The sequence below is a fragment of the Plecotus auritus genome (genome assembly GCF_963455305.1).
Source record: "Plecotus auritus genome assembly, chromosome: 3".
NCBI lineage: Eukaryota > Metazoa > Chordata > Mammalia > Chiroptera > Vespertilionidae > Plecotus > Plecotus auritus.
In genome coordinates, this window is record NC_137772.1 from 95,966,067 (window position 1) to 95,979,631 (window position 13,565).

General features: G+C 36.7%; 1 protein-coding gene across 4 annotated transcripts in view; it reads right to left on the bottom strand.

Annotated features, from left to right (window-relative positions):
• INTS6 (integrator complex subunit 6) overlaps positions 1 to 13,565 on the bottom strand; it is a 104,383-nt gene that overhangs the window by 40,975 nt on the left and 49,843 nt on the right. For all 4 annotated transcript variants that reach the window (XM_080662904.1, XM_080662905.1, XM_080662906.1 and 1 more), the window contains one exon: positions 4,151 to 4,334. In XM_080662904.1, the coding sequence (XP_080519030.1) occupies positions 4,151 to 4,334 (184 nt within the window). The remainder of the gene's footprint in view (positions 1 to 4,150; positions 4,335 to 13,565) is intronic.

Sequence of the window (13,565 nt, forward strand, 5' to 3'; positions counted from 1 at the left end):
AATTATATTTGTGCAGAAAACACACACCTTCAAGCCAAAAAGCTGGCTCACTTGTGGTTATGTAGAATGCACCAAAATTAAAATAAAATCTAAATATAGGAACCTGAAGGCAGTAAAGTGAAAAATATATATATAACTTTCCCACAGAATTCTATTAGACTTAGCATTTTAGTATAACAGAGAAACAAAAGAAACATTTCTAAGTTGGGCAACAGTCCTTAACAGAGGCTAAGTTAAACTGATTTACTCTAGAAAATTGTCTTACAATTTTTATGAAATGCTTTTCATCCTCGATACTTCCACTGACATGTCTTAGGCATTTTTTTATTTGATATCATCCCCCTGCCTCCCCGACACCTGCTTCTCCCCAGTGTACTCATACAAGTCCATTCACGTCCCCTTGTTCAGGCCAACTGGATAATTTAGGAATCATCCTTGATTCCTTCTTCCCTCATTGTCCTTATCCTCGGTTCTCCTTTGCATCAGATCTCCTTATCACCTCCAAACCTAGCACTTTAAAACCAAAGTACAGTCATCTCTTACTAGTCCCTGCTTCAATTCTGGCTACTTTACAGTATATTTTCATCTACGAACTGAAGTGATCTTGCAGAAATAGAAATCAGATGTCGCCTCCTATAAAAAGACCTGTAATGGCTTCTCGTTGCAGTAGGAAAATAGAAAATATTTATTATGACCTAAAAGGATATTCAATATTTGGTCCTTGCCTATGTCTCTACACCTGTTACTCTCTACTTCTTCCCATGTAAGCTCTAGTAACATCATCCTTCCTGTTGCTCTGAAAATACAGAGCATGCTCCTTCCCTTACTATTTCTTCTGCAGATCTTCCTTTACCTCATTATTCAGATCTCTACTCATATGTTACACTTGTTGTGGTGATCATTTCTCAACATATACAAATATTAACTCACTTATGTTGTATAACTGAAATAACATAATGTTGTATGTCAATTACACCTTAATTGAAAAAAATGAGGGTGGATGAACATGCTGTAACAATAATTTTAGCCAGATTAATATTTTTAAGACACACCAGGGCTGATTTAATTTCTATTCAAACAAGTGACATTAACTTCAAGGTTAGAGATATGCAAATGTAGTTTATTTTTAAAACTGTTGTTTTGTTTACTTCTTTACACATGATAACAATCTTCAAGGATAAGCAATATTTCAAAGTGATTCAAACGGGAGTAAGCATATTCCTTAGGTATATGGTTTAAAAAAAATGGGGGCACCTCCTCAGAAGACTTCCCAAGAATATTCACTGTCTTTCTCAAGTTACTCTCTAAACCCTTACCCTATTTTTTTCTTCACAATAATCACTCCCTACAATAATATTTATTCATTTTAAATGCTTTCATGTCAGACAGTCCCAAAATGTAAGCTTTCTGACTATTGTTCCTGCTGTATTCCCAGCATCAAGTATAGTTATTTGGCCGTAGCTGGTTTGGCTCAGTGGATAGAGCATTGGTCTGCAGACTGAAAGGTCCCAGGTTCGATTCCAGTCAAGGACACGTGCCTAGGTTGCTGGCTCGATCCCCAGTAGGAGACAAGCAGGAGGCAGCCAATCAATGATTTTCCTCTCGTCATTGATGTTTCTATCTTCTCTTCTCCTCTCCTCTCCGAAATCAATAATTATATATATATTTAAAAAATCAATCAATAAGTGCATTGGAACAAATCAATGTCTCTCTCCCTGTCTCTCTAAAATCAATAAACAAAAAAATTTTTTAAAAAGAATAGTTATTTGTCATAGAGTGGGTGCTCATTAATTACGTTAAAGAAAAATGCTTACGACAATTACAAATTTTTTTAAAAGCATACATAAAAAATATAACAAAATATTAATCATTATTTTGGCAACACAGGCAATTCTTTCCAATTTTTTCCTCAATGAACATGAATTATTCTACAATGGGAAAAATAAATGTATACACGCTACTCATATCATTAAGTCTTTAAAAATGCACAAGAAAAAGTGCACAAGAATTAGTGATTACGTATTACATAGTGCAATACAAATGGATATTAGCTTTTCTGTTCTTTCTACCTTTTTGATATTTTAATCCTCAAAACTTTAGTGAAAAATAAGAAAACATATTATTGAGATACTAGAGGCCCGGTGGGTCCCTCAGCCTGGCCTGCACCCTCTCGCAATCCGGGACTCCTTGGGGGATGTCTGACCGCCGGTTTTGGCCCAATTTGGGGGGCTGGGCTGAAACCGGCAGTCCAACATACCCCGAGAGATGTAGTATTGCGCAAAGCGGCAGGCGGCTGGGGAGGAGCCCGAGTCAGGCACCGTGCCACTCCCGCTCATCCTGGCCCTACTGAGCCTGCCGCCAATGCCGCACTGACCACCAGGGGGCAGCTGTTGCATTGAGCATCTGCATCCTGGTGATCAGTGCGTGTTATAGTGACCGGTCAAACGGTCACTTAGGGTTTTATATACATAGATATGAAAAGCATTTGAGCCACTTCCCATTATTGCTAGCAAGATAATGGAAAGAGGGAAATAAAACTAGTACTTCAGGATGTATATTTGGGAAAAGCTTCCTCATTTCTTAACTAACTAAGGTTTCTGGGTCATTAAGAGATATTACCAAGGGTGACTTCGGAATCTTCTCCTCTGGAGATGTTCCTTTCAAAGAATAAACAACATAACTTTAGTATATTACTGCCCAAAGGCAAGGATGTTAACTACTACATGAGGTCTTAGGTTCTTTTCAGACCCTTTCTGATTATACCACTCACTTCATTTCACCCTCTGAATATTCTTGATGCTAGAAGTCAAAGTTATAGTACATGTAGTCCCATAACTTTACCACAATTCTAAGTTCAAACTAAGTAATTTATAGTAAGGAATTTCCAAAGTGAGAATGTCTCAATTACAGCTTCAATGCCCTTCTTCAATCTGTTAAGTAAAAAACCTAGAGTTAAAAAAAAAAATCAGGAGTTTAGCAAGGCTGAAAACTAGTATTTCCTGAATACAAATGTGCATCCACCCACAGAAACAATTAGGGCTGTCACTGAAAAATATTATCCATGCACAGAGAATTGTTAGCAGTGATTCTTCAAATTTAGATGACAGAGAGGATTCCCTTTAAATTGTGTGCACACGTCTTTTTTTCTTTTGTAAATTAAATTGTGAAGGCATTATATGCGTTCACGAAAAAGTACTTCTATTAAATGAGAACATTTAGTAATAGAATAACAACTTCCTACTTCACATACCCTTTTTGTCTGTGAATTTTGCACATGTCCAACACCCGTGAAATTTTAGAAGGCATCTAAAGTATCAATTAGACCTTATATTTGTCTTTAACTTATATAGCTGGCTATGGAGGAATCTCAATAAAGTACCACCAACTGTGTCTAGAGACTATGCCACAGGTCCCTGACACAGGTGAAATAGTGGTATGCCAGACTTGGACATTTTACTGTTAAATTCCTTCAATAAGAACTAAAATGCTCCGTGAAAGCAAGACTACTATGTCTGTGATATTCACTACTGAAGTCATAGAACAGTGCTTGGTACACACTAGGTACTCAATACATACTTATATGAATTATTCCACCTGTTAGCCAATTCCACAATAAAGAAGTTCTGAGTCTATTACATGTTCTGTTTCAAGAGTTTTATTAATGTTAACTTAGCATATTGAGTACCTGGACTAGCTGGGTATGACCTTACTACCTGTGTTTCCTCTAACACATCTAGCTTCCTCTTTTGCCTCTGGGGAAAACTGCATTTAACCAGGCATTAATCATTACATGCATAATGGATATTGATATGATTCTCAAAACATTTTTCACAAAAAATAATTCCATGACATTTGTAAATCATTGGCAATCTTTTAGATACAAAAATAAGTTTAACAACTTCAAATACCAGCACTTTCTATATGGGCAGAAAAAATTACCATTCATTATTAGATCCAAAAGTATTCATATCCTATTCAAATCAACACACAGACCTTCATCAATATAGTTTTAAAACTGTATGTGACTACTAATTACTAGTATTATAACTTGTTAGACAAAAACAAACATGGAGTTTTTGAAATGTACATTTTAAAACATTCAGGTAAACTCTGCTTTAAGTCACTAAATTACTGCCAGCAAAAAACTTACCGCCTGTCACTTCACACATTGGTGTGATTGCAGAGTCATCTAAAGGCACACCTGTCAACTGTTCTGATTCTACTGACATGGTGCCAGGCAACCGCAACACTAATGCAAAGAGTCTCTGATCCCAACGAAAAGGTTCCTTGGTCAATTCACTTCCAGGCAAAGGAGAATTAAGAGGTAAATGGAGCTGAAAGTAAGGGGGGAAAAAAACAATAAGATTTCCACACGCTACTTTTCCCAAAAGGCCACATTAATTACAATTGTATTAAAACTACATCATGAGTGTCCTATCACTCAAAAAACAAGCCCAAAAGCATTAGCAGATATAACTAAAATAGCACATGAGATAGTTACTTCAATTTTCTTAAGCTCTTCTCTGAAGATCTCAATTGAAAGAAATCTGGAACTGTAATGTTTTTCAGATTTTAATTCAACTATCCACCAAGTGATGGACTGTTTTCAAATCATCATTTCATCATCAAAACCACCCTTTTTATTCCTATTTTCTAGATTAAAAAAAAATGGGTCTCAGAGAAAAGAAATGATTTTGGCCTCCTGGGTATGAGTCTGTACTTTTTCTATTACACTGCAGCAGTCCTAAACATCTCCACAGTTAATAATTTAAATATGCTTCATTTTATACAAAAAATACATTTCCAAAGCATTTGCAAGAAAGTAAATTTTGTCACTCTAATTGCATATTAAATGTTATTACATACTGCCAGTTTTCCAACATGGTTGTACCAATTTATACTCCAACCAGCAGTGACCAAGAATACCAGTTGTTCCGTATCTCCTTCACCAACATTTAGTTTGGCTGTCTTTTTCATTTTAGCCATTTTGGTGTGTGTGTAGTGGAGTCTCAGTGGGATTTTAATTTCCCTGAAATCTATAGAAGCTGAACACCTTTCATTCATTTCTTGGCCATTTTGCTATGCTCTTTCATGAAGTGCTTATTAATTTCTGCCTACTTTTTAAAAATTGAGTTACCATTTTATTATTGATTTGAAGGATTATTAATATACTAGAGGCCAGGTGCACGAATTCATGCACAGGTGGGGTTCCAAGCGGGGGCGGGGGGGGGGGGGAGCGCAACAGGGCCTCCGGGTGGGCAGTGGGATGCCCTTGTGGGCCCAAGATCCGGATCCATCCCGCTGACATTCTCGATGCTTGTCGGGAGCCACCTGGTGGCAGCTTTTATATTGTTGCTTCCTTGTGAAGTGTCAAGGGAAGGGAAACAGCCACAGTGCCCAAGGCCAACTTCCAGGAGGCCAGCAGTACTGTCAGGATCATGCTGGCAGTGCTGGTCTGTCAGTGCCTGGACCATTCTCCGGGGATTGGACCTGCAGGACTACTGAGGAAGTGAATGGCTGCAGTTGGGCTGGTGGCTGCCAGGACGGGTTGGTCAGCTGAGCAGCGCTCCCGCTGTGGGAGCACACTGACCCCCAGGGGGCAGCTCCTGTGTTGAGCGTCTGCCCCCTGGTGTTCAGTGCACGTCATAGCGACAGGTCATTTCATCGCTTAGGCTTTTATATATTTAGATTCTACATGAGTCCTTTGTTTGGATATAGGCATTACAAATATCTTCTCCCACATTGTGACCTCTTTCATTATTTCAGTGGTATCTTTTGATAAATAGAATTTGTTATATTTTTCCTTTCATGGTTAGTACAATACTTTTGTGTCTACAATCATGAAAATGTTCTATTTTCTACTAAAAGCTTTATTATTTTCTCATATTTAAACCTGAAATGTATTCAGAATTGGGTTTACTATATGATATGAGGTAGGGGTAAAGGTAGATTTTTTTCTCTCTAATGGATATCCAATTCCCATAGCCTCATTTTTGGTTTTTGGTTTTAATCCTCACCTGAGGATGTGTTTTTACTGAATTTAGAGAAAGAGGAATGGAGAGGGAGGGGGTAGGGAGGGAAAGGAGTGGAGAAGGAGGGGGTAGAAAAAGAAGGAAAGGGAAGTGGTGAAAGACAGAGGGGAAGTGGGACAAGGAGGGGGAAGGAAAGGGAGAGAGAGAGAAACATTGAGCAGTTGCCTCCTGTATGCACCCCAAATGGAGATCAAATCTCTCGAACTACACTTCAACTAACTGAGCCACACGGGCAGATGTAGCCCTGTTTTTTTAAAAAGACCATCCTTTCTCTGCTGCTCTGGAACATCACATTATCTTCAATTGGTTGACTATACAAATGTGAGTTTATTTCTGGATCCAAACAAATATGAGATGAAAAAGAAGGCACAAGGCAAAATGGTACACAGACTAGCATCCATAGGTACTGTTAAATAATTACCTAGTATAGTCTTATATATGTATAATATATACATGTAGTGAGACATAAACTGGAAGGCTACACACCAAATTCATGGTAATTGATGCTTCTGGGATGGGGAAGAGGAACAGAGTAAAACTGAGTAGAGGAACAAAGGAAACTACACCTTCACTATCTGCAATGTTCTGTTTCATTTGAATTTTTAAAAATCTGTAACATACAACTAATTGTATGTCAGGTAAATATGCAGAAATTTTTATCAATTATTCTTACCTAAAATAGTATTAATATGGAAAAAACTGTAGAAAGCCAGTAAATTATTCAAGTAGTTGAATAATCTATACCTCTTTTATGACAATGTCATTATTTTATACAAAACCCAAGAAAACTTCATACACATCTCAACTCAATAAAAGGTAAATCAGATATAATCACTAACCCCAATACTCAGACATTTATAAGAACTCTAACAAAGTTCTACTTGATTATCTATTAAAATATACTGCAAGAGGATAGACTATTTCCCTGAAAATTATGCCTGCTTCCACTCATTTTTTATACACCTACCAAATATTAGGTATGTTGAGACTCTGGAGATTTAAAGATGCATAAGAAAAATATGGTCCCATTACTTAAAGAGTTCTGATGAAAAGTTTCATGTTCCTAAAGGAATCTGTTTTAGAGATGTGTTTAACAATAATATAACAAACAGAAAGAAGAAGAAAAAAAATCACAGTATGGCACCCTGGCCGATGTGGCTAGTTCTTTGAACACCATTCTGTGCACCAAAAGGTTACCATTTAATTCCTGGTCAGGACACATGCCCAGTTGTGCATTCAGAACTGGTCCAAGTACATATGGGAGGCAACCAATCGATGTTTTTCTCTCTCTCCCCCCCTCCTTCCTTTCTCTCTAAAATTAACAAAAAATATTTTTATTAAAAACAAAGAAAATCACAGTTCTGGCTATCAAGATATTTATTAGGATTTTTATTTCTAAACAGTTGATAGGAAAATAGTTTTATAATAGCTATTCTCTGAAACTTAATTGCAGGAAACTTTAGTATGAAATTTAAGTGTCTAAACTAATAATGCTAAAAAAATTAGTCATTAATTACAACCACAAACTTACTATTACAGTAGGTCCTCGGGTTATGTCAGAGATCGTTCCTACAGCGCGATATAACGCGATTTTCACCATAAGTCGGAACCCACCTACATAACCTACATAAGCACCTACATCACTCACATGGAGCACATACACAGCAGTAATAAAGTGAAACAGTAAAAAAAATTTAAAAGAAAGATAACAATTCCTGACCTTTACTTGTGGTACATAAATAATAAAAAACATAAAGCACATATGGACATACAATGAAATGACGGAACTTTTTTTTTTTATAAATAAATGGGAGATGGCAACGTAACCACGAAACGACACACATCGAGTCCAACGTAACCCAAGGACTGCATGTATATGGCAGACAGTGTTCTAAACCCTCTATATACATAGTTTCACAGATAGTATTATAATTCCTACTTACAAATGATAAAAAAAGAAAGAAAAAAAACACTAATTCTATTTAATGGAAAGAAACTTTAATTATAAAAGTGACCACTTTAAGGGGAAAAAAAATTCAGATCACAGACTTCTGAATCAATCTATTAATTTTAAGCCACTAATTAATATTATTAACATTTTAGATTGCTTGTCTGTTTTTATAAAGCACAATTCTATGCTTTCCCACCAGTTACTCTTTTATCCAATGGAAAGAGGCAGCAATACACTTTTCTCCCTTTTGCTGGTTTCTTCCCATTCTCTAGTACATGGGTAGTAACAATAAAATTAAACAATAATTAACATATTGAGGGCTCACTATGTGCCAAGCACCATTCTATGATCTTTTCATATATTTATAACAAATCAATGAGGTAGGTACTATTATTATCCCCATTTTAGAGGCAAGCTGTAATATCAGATTGTATGTCAGGAGACATCTGTTTGGAAAATACATGATTCAAGTTTAGAGAATCTAAGGAAAACTGAGAATTTTAAGAATTGGATAAATCATGTGTAATTCAGTAGTACAATAATTTTCCCATAACTATGATATTGGTCTTCATTGGGGTTTTCATAAGATTATACTTGGCAAAGCTTCAATCTAAACGGACTAATAAGCGAAGAAAATTATTGTCTATACTAACAAAGTTTTACTTTTTACTTGAATACAATTGAGGTTTCTCTACATTATTTAAAATAATTAATTTTATTGATACCACAGTCCAGATATCTTAAGCAATTATCTTAACAGCTAACAGAAAAGGAAATGTAGCTCCAACTTAAATTTAGGAAGACTATTTTTCCTGCTTTCCTTTGGAGATCTATCTTATTGCCCTTTCACCTATGAGTCTTTCTTGAACTTACTTTTAAAAAAGAGTAAAATTTATTTCTCCATAGGCATAAAAAACAAAGGGCAGATTAGGTAGGTGATAGTCTATCATTAGGTATGCTCAAACTTTCTGTACATATAAAAGTACAATTTTCCCTTTATTTGTTTTATGTTTGATTATGGTTCAGACCCTAATTATTCGTGACTTTGCTAAGACTGGACTAAGGCTCAACTTAAATTTTAATTATTTAGTTACTAGAGTTCCGGAGCACAGATTCGTGCACAGGTGGGGTCCCTTGGCCTGGCCTGCAGGGATTGTGCTGAAACTGGCTCTCTGACATCCCCTGAGGGGTCCCGGGTTGTTCTCGGGTGACACACCCCAGAATCGGGCTCCCTCCTCTCTGGTTCTGGGTGTGTCAACAGAGAACCTTAGCTGCCAAGTCACTGCAACTTGGCAGCTCCTGCATTGAGCTTCTGCCCCCTGGTGTTCAGTGCACATCATAGCTACCGGTCAGAGCGTCTGCCCCCTGGTGGTCATTGCGCATAATAGCTATCTGTCAGACGGTCGCTTAGGCTTTTATATACATAGATTTATTAAGCACCTACCATAAACATGGCATTATTTCAGGATTTAATAAGGATTATATCAAGCCAAATAAACAAGATTGGAGATAAAAGTTTTAGCAAGCTCACTTTAAGAGAAACTATTATAAAACCTCTGCTAATGAGGATTCTTATACATTATTTACTTTTTAAACTTACAAAATGTAAAAAATAGAAGTCAATTAACAGCAAAAGAAGATTTAAAAAATTTATATTTAAAATGTCTTTAAATCAGGAACCCAACGTATTTCTCCTGGCATACAACCTAACGGGCTCCTGAATAATGATCATATCAGAGCTTTTCATAGATGTCAGGATTGACTGGTTTATTCCAACATTTTGGAGGTGTCTTCTTGCACTTGGATATTCTGCCAACTGGTTCTATTTGTGAAGTAATTCAAATTATACATCTTTTAATAAGTATACTTCCCACCTTGTTTTAATAACCTATTTACCGGCTGCCTATCCCACCATTTTAAAAGAGGGCAAGGAAAGGTATCTGATTGTTTTCTATGTCCCTCTCCCCTCCCCCTCATAGTATCTGTCAAATGAAAGCATGAGGCCCCTCCCATTCCCACAGCATAAGGAAAGTACAAGAGCAAGAGGAGCAGAGTAATGCTATAATCAGAGCACAAGCACCTCTCTGTGTCCCTCCCCATCCAAGACACATATTGATGTGGATTAGACACACAAACAGGGATTCCACGGTCCTGTATGCGAAACATTACCAGAACATCACAGAACTAATTAGTCCTATTTCCAAGAGCTGGAAGTGTTGTTCTCTCCCTATGTATCTAAGCAGCTAATTATGGCCCTTGTATGTGCCCTCACATAGAGGACACAAAGACACGAGCTGCAAAACTGCCTGACACCTAGAATAGGACTGGAGAAACAACCATTCCATATGTTGAACCCATAACAACAATTCCATCTAGCTCAGTGTACAGTACTCATAATGATAATTTGCATATGAGCATACTTCCACTTAGACCCACAAAATATAACCTCATAAATTCTTCTCTTATTCAGAGATACAAAGAACATGACCATATATTTCTTGCAAAATTTTGTTTACCTCACACACCAAACCATCATTTTTCTTTATAGTTTAATGCACTGGCTAATACCAATGAACTTGGCATAGTACCAAGTAAGTAATTAGGTCATTATTAATATTCAATTTTTAATTATCATTAGAGGCCTTTTATAAAATAAGAATGGGGATCACAAATCAAGCTATAACAAAGGAATTATTTAATGAAAGGTAACACGTCAGACACTAATTTCCTACCTTCAAGAACATGTAAACAAATAATTGTAATATGGGGATGAACTAGGGAAGACTCACAGAAAAAACAGCATCTGAGTAAGTTTAAAGAATGAAAAATTTACTAAGAATCTATAAACTATTGCAGATTATAGGGAATATACAGAGTGAAGATCATGATAAAAAAAAACATGAGAAGAAACAATAAAAAACAAACAATGGGATAAAAACCTAAATGAAAATTCAGGACTGCTGGAGGGTTAAGTACAAAGAAGAAGAGAAACTGAAGATTTTAGGAAAGCCTCTAAGAATGTGTAAAAATTTAATATGGGGAAATAGAGGAATAACATTCAGGGAAAGGGAACATGCAAGGAAAGAAACCGGAAACATTAAGAAAATAGTAGCCTACTTTGGGTCAAGTTTAGAGAAAATATAGAGGAATGACAATGAATTTTTCTTCATCTGCTAGTCATTTTCTCGTCTTTTCACTCTACTAAAATAACTCACACTATTAGTCATCAATGATCTTTTTTTGGTCATTGTGGTAGATGAGTGTGGTGAAAGTATTCCAGGCCTAAGTCTTAACACAGGCCTCATAGCTTTGTTGTCACCTCTTAGGAGTCAGCTGCCATGTAAAGAAGCTTGAACTAGACTATTGACTGATGACAGATCACATGGAGAGACAGAAGCCACAGGGACAAGAAGCAAAGTACCCACACAACAGTGAGCAGCAATGGCCAGACAAATAAATAAGGTTATCTTGGGTGTTCCAGCCCTAGCTCAGCCCCCAGCTGAATAAAGCCAACCCACAGAATCTTGAGAAATAATAAACTGTTGTTTTAAACCACTAAAATTTAGGATGATTTGTTAAATAGAAATAGGTTGCCAAAGGAGTCATAAAAACGAATAGGAATTGTTCAGATTTGGCTTTGCAGCAGCATTCAAAACTATGTACCACTTTTTAGAAATACATTCTTTCTTTGGCTTTCACGCTGAAGTACTTCCATGGTTTTCCTCCTCTTCTCTGGCTGTTCCTCTGTCTTCCACCCAAACCCTCAAATTGCAATACCTAGCCATTAAGTGCTGCACATCCTCAAGGCTCAGTCTTAAGCCTTGGCCAATTTATGCTCTAAACCAAGGGTCCTCAAACTACGGCCCGCGGGCCACATGTGGCCCACCGAGGACATTTATCTGGCCCGCCGGGTGCCGCTGCCTGTCCTGCTTAGCAGCCGACTCGTCCTGGGCCCGCAGTGCGCATAGGAATTTGTTCATAGTTTTTTTTTTTAAACTATAGTCCGGCCCTCCAACGGTCTGAGGGACAGTGAACTGGCCCCCTGTTTAAAAAGTTTGAGGACCCCTGCACCCTCATCCCGCCTACCCACAGCTTCAGTTGATATATACACTCAGATAATATTTTAAAATTTTCTATGTCCACCCTAGATTTTTCTTCCGAGTGTCAAATAATTTACCTACTTGATAGTCCCTGTTGAATGGCTCTAAGGTTCCTCAAACTAACACGTTCAAAACTGAACTCACAATTTTCCTCCACCCAAATGGTACTCTTTCAACATTTCCTAGCTCAGTGAATGGCATCATAATATACGTATCCAGTTTTATAAAAAGTCATCTTCCTTTCCTTATACCGCCAAATGTCAGCAAATTTGGTTGATTTAGCCTTCTAAGTATCACTTAAAACTTGCTTCTTTCTATCTCTTCTAACATCACCAAATTCCTTGGCCAATGCAACAATGCTTGCCTAAGTGGTCTTTCAACAGCCACTTGTCTTCCACCAAATAAAACCCTTGCTTTTATACTGAAAACATTATTTAGGATGACCTCAGAGCCACTGTGTGGTATCAAACCCAACCAACCTTCTTTTCCATTTTTTACAATAATTCCTCTTCTTTATGTCTAAGTCACTTTAGCCTTCTCCCAATCCCTCATTCTTAAGCATACTTCCTTTGGGGGAAAAGCCTTTGTACAATCTCTCTGTCCTGGTATAAGTATCCTTCTACTTTTTGTGTAGTAAATCCTACTCATCTCTTTAGATCTTAACTTTCCATGAGCTCCTTGACTAAATGTAGTGCACCCTTATTGTAAACTCTCATAGCACATATTCCTCCCTTTTGTTGGATTTATAACAATTGCAATTTCACTCTTATCTATGTGACATATTTATTAATGCTTGTTTTGTCAAAACTAGACCTGTGGAGGCAGAGCTCCTGCTTGTTTTTGCTCACCATTTGATCTCAGAGCCTAGTACAATGACTGGTTCATAGAAGAAACTCAATATACCTAAATAAATAAATGAATAGATGGATAAATAAGGTGCCTGGATAGGTTGTGAAGGATACTAAGGAACTAGTGGACAATGGAAAGCATTGAAACATTGTGAACAGTAGAAAAATATACTCAGTGGTATGCTTTAGAATAACTATTGCCATGTTATAAAAAATTGAAGGAAATGAAGACAAGTTAGGGAGCTAATGTAATACTTTAAAAAAAATCACCAGTGTAATGGATGGTAACATAAATAGAAATGAAAGGAAAAAATAATAATAAAAGTAAAAAGCAAGGGACTGATACCAAAGACAATTACTGAGGAAAAAAGATAGTACAGTAAAACCTCATTATAACGAACTAATTCGGCTGAGGTGGTGTCTGTTAGAGTCGTAAGTCCATTATATAATAAACGAGGATTTCCAAATGCATTATGTTAAAAAACTGACAAATTAGTTTACCTGTTTTTACTTCTGTTTGTTCAATAAACAAAAATTAAGTATGCATGAAAAGTTTAATTAAGTAAACAGAAAAGTTTTCTATATGTATTGCTGTAATTTTAAATTTATACTGAATAGACCTAGTAAATGTGTG